The 2,229-nt window shown below is 38.8% G+C and overlaps 1 protein-coding gene across 1 annotated transcript; it reads right to left on the bottom strand.

The window, feature by feature from the left end:
- Nucleotides 1–7: 7 nt before the first annotated feature.
- Nucleotides 8–832, bottom strand: LOC123253986 (arylamine N-acetyltransferase 1-like; the record flags this gene model as incomplete). Its single annotated transcript, XM_044683061.1, has 1 exon — nt 8–832. A coding segment is annotated over exon 1 (825 nt), but the record flags the coding sequence as incomplete, so codon positions are not given.
- Between the last annotated feature and the right edge of the window lie 1,397 nt (nt 833–2,229).

Below are 2,229 nucleotides of genomic sequence, written 5' to 3'. Positions count from 1 at the left end.
GCCTTTTGTCAAGGGAAATATTGAATATGTCCTTCAGGCTCTTCTCAATATCTTCATCCTTCAGAATCTTAAACTCTACCAAATCCGTGTTTTCCTTGTAATTGAATATTCTGTGAGTAAGAGTCCAGCCAACTAAACAGTAAACTCCATCTACTGTCTGCAGAGAACAGAAAGACTTACTTGTAAACACAGACTGGGGTGAATTCTGAAGGAAGGTATTTGCAGACATAAATTCTTCTACTGTTCGTGGCTGAAGAGTAAAAGAGTAGAGAGGACGGAATTCATTTTTTTCCAAGAGATCAGAGTTATGAAATTCTGTGTTTGGAATGAATTGTTTCCTTCTTATTTGATCCAAGTACCAGATTCCATTCTCTTCTTTTAATCGAAAGATGCAAGGAGTCTGAGGTTGATCCTTTCCAGAAACCAGTTCCATTGGCTGCCATATTTGGTGAGAACGGCCAAATGCCCCATCCACTATAAAGGCTCTCTCGCCTATTGTAACTTTTAGGAGCAGATGAGTCATAGTGCTATACTGCCTTTTTAAGGGATTGTAAACATATCCCCCTAAAATTGTGGTCTCATACCCCATTGTGGTCAAGACCCAAAAGAGAAGGTGATTTCCTTCTAGACACCACCCGCCTCTCTTCCTCCTCACTATTTTGTTATATGTGGCCTCTAAATTCAGCTCTATGGGTATTCCACAGTGAATGTCCAAGTTTTCAAAGGGCACAGCTTGAATATGATGCCACATCACTTCAGTTAATGTCTCCAAGTCCAGCTTCTCATTGCAATGATTATAGCCAATCCTTGCAAAGTATTCTCTAATGTCCATATTCCCTGTAACAAACCAGCATAGCTTTACTGGATAATAAAATACTGGGAGGGTAGTATGTATGAAATAAGACAGGTAGCACCAGATGGTGGAGGCTTTGATAGCCATGCTAAGAAATCTGAACTTTACTCAGTAGACAATAAGTAACTATAGATAGGCTTTGAGCAAAGAAGCAAGAGAATCAGATTTATTCATGAGGAATACTAGTTTGGCGTCACTAAGAGGAAGGGACAGTTTTAGTTATGGCAATAGCCTAAATGGGTGATAGTAAAGATCTGTTAGTATGGTGGTAATACAGATGAAGCCATTCATGATTTTCTTTAATGCCACTACTTTCCCTTTGCGATATATCTTGACTGTACACATAATTGTCTTCAAGTTGTCTTCTGTTAGACTGTGAACTCCTTGACAGCAAACACAGTTTTGTTTTGTTTTTTGCCTTCACATTTCCAGGGTTTAAAACATTGCCTGGCACAAAGTAGATGCTTAATAAATATTAGTTGGCTTCATCTGACATAATGGATAAAAGATATATTGAAAAGGTAGAATTGCTAGCATTACATAATTGGTAACTGTCTGGACATGAGAGGTTAAGGAGAGAGAAAACAGTCAAGATTTCAAACATGGGAGAGTGGATATATGCTGCTGCCATAACAAAAGGTGAAGCCAGAAAGAAAAGCAGGTTTAGCTTTGGACATTTTGACTTTGAAGTATCATTGAGACATCCAAATATAGAGGACCAGAAAACAACTGGAAATGCTGATCTGGAGTTTGAGAGCAAGGATAGGGCCAGGCGATGTAGTCTTAGTAGATATTTCTGTAAAAGTAGGAGATGAAACTACAAGTGAATGAGATCGTCAAATATTGAAACAGAAGAGGGCTAAGGATAGAAGCATGTGGAACAATCACCTTAAGAGGCTGGGAAGAATTTGGGAAGTTAGTAAAGGATACAGAAAAGGAGCAATTAGAAAGGGGAATCAAGAGTTTAGTCTCTAAGATAAAGGTCCTTCACCTAGGGATCCATGGAATCCCCAAAAGTCTGTGGATACATCTCAGAGGGCACATGAACTTGGATAGGAAAAATATATGGATAACTGTATTTCAATATAATCAGTTTCCTTTGCAACCACCTGGATTTTATTTTATGTATTAAAAATATTACTTTGAAAAGGGATCCTTAGATTGCCAAAGGGGTCCATGATTCAAAAAAAAAAAAAAGGTTAAGAACCCCTGCTCTAAGCAAAACAATGAAAGAAGATCCCATTGGATATGGGGGTAGTTAACAGTGCCAGTGCTGTAGAATTCAGGAAGGTTGAGAGCTAAAACATAGGATGTTGGGTTGGCAAGCAGGTTGTTGGCCATCATTGGCAAAGCAGTTTCAGTGGAACCAGGGTAGA

The sequence above is a fragment of the Gracilinanus agilis genome, unplaced genomic scaffold (genome assembly GCF_016433145.1).
Source record: "Gracilinanus agilis isolate LMUSP501 unplaced genomic scaffold, AgileGrace unplaced_scaffold12504, whole genome shotgun sequence".
Classification (NCBI taxonomy): domain Eukaryota; kingdom Metazoa; phylum Chordata; class Mammalia; order Didelphimorphia; family Didelphidae; genus Gracilinanus; species Gracilinanus agilis.
The sequence above is the reverse complement of the archived record's forward strand: the minus strand, read 5'-3'. Positions and strand labels throughout refer to the sequence as shown.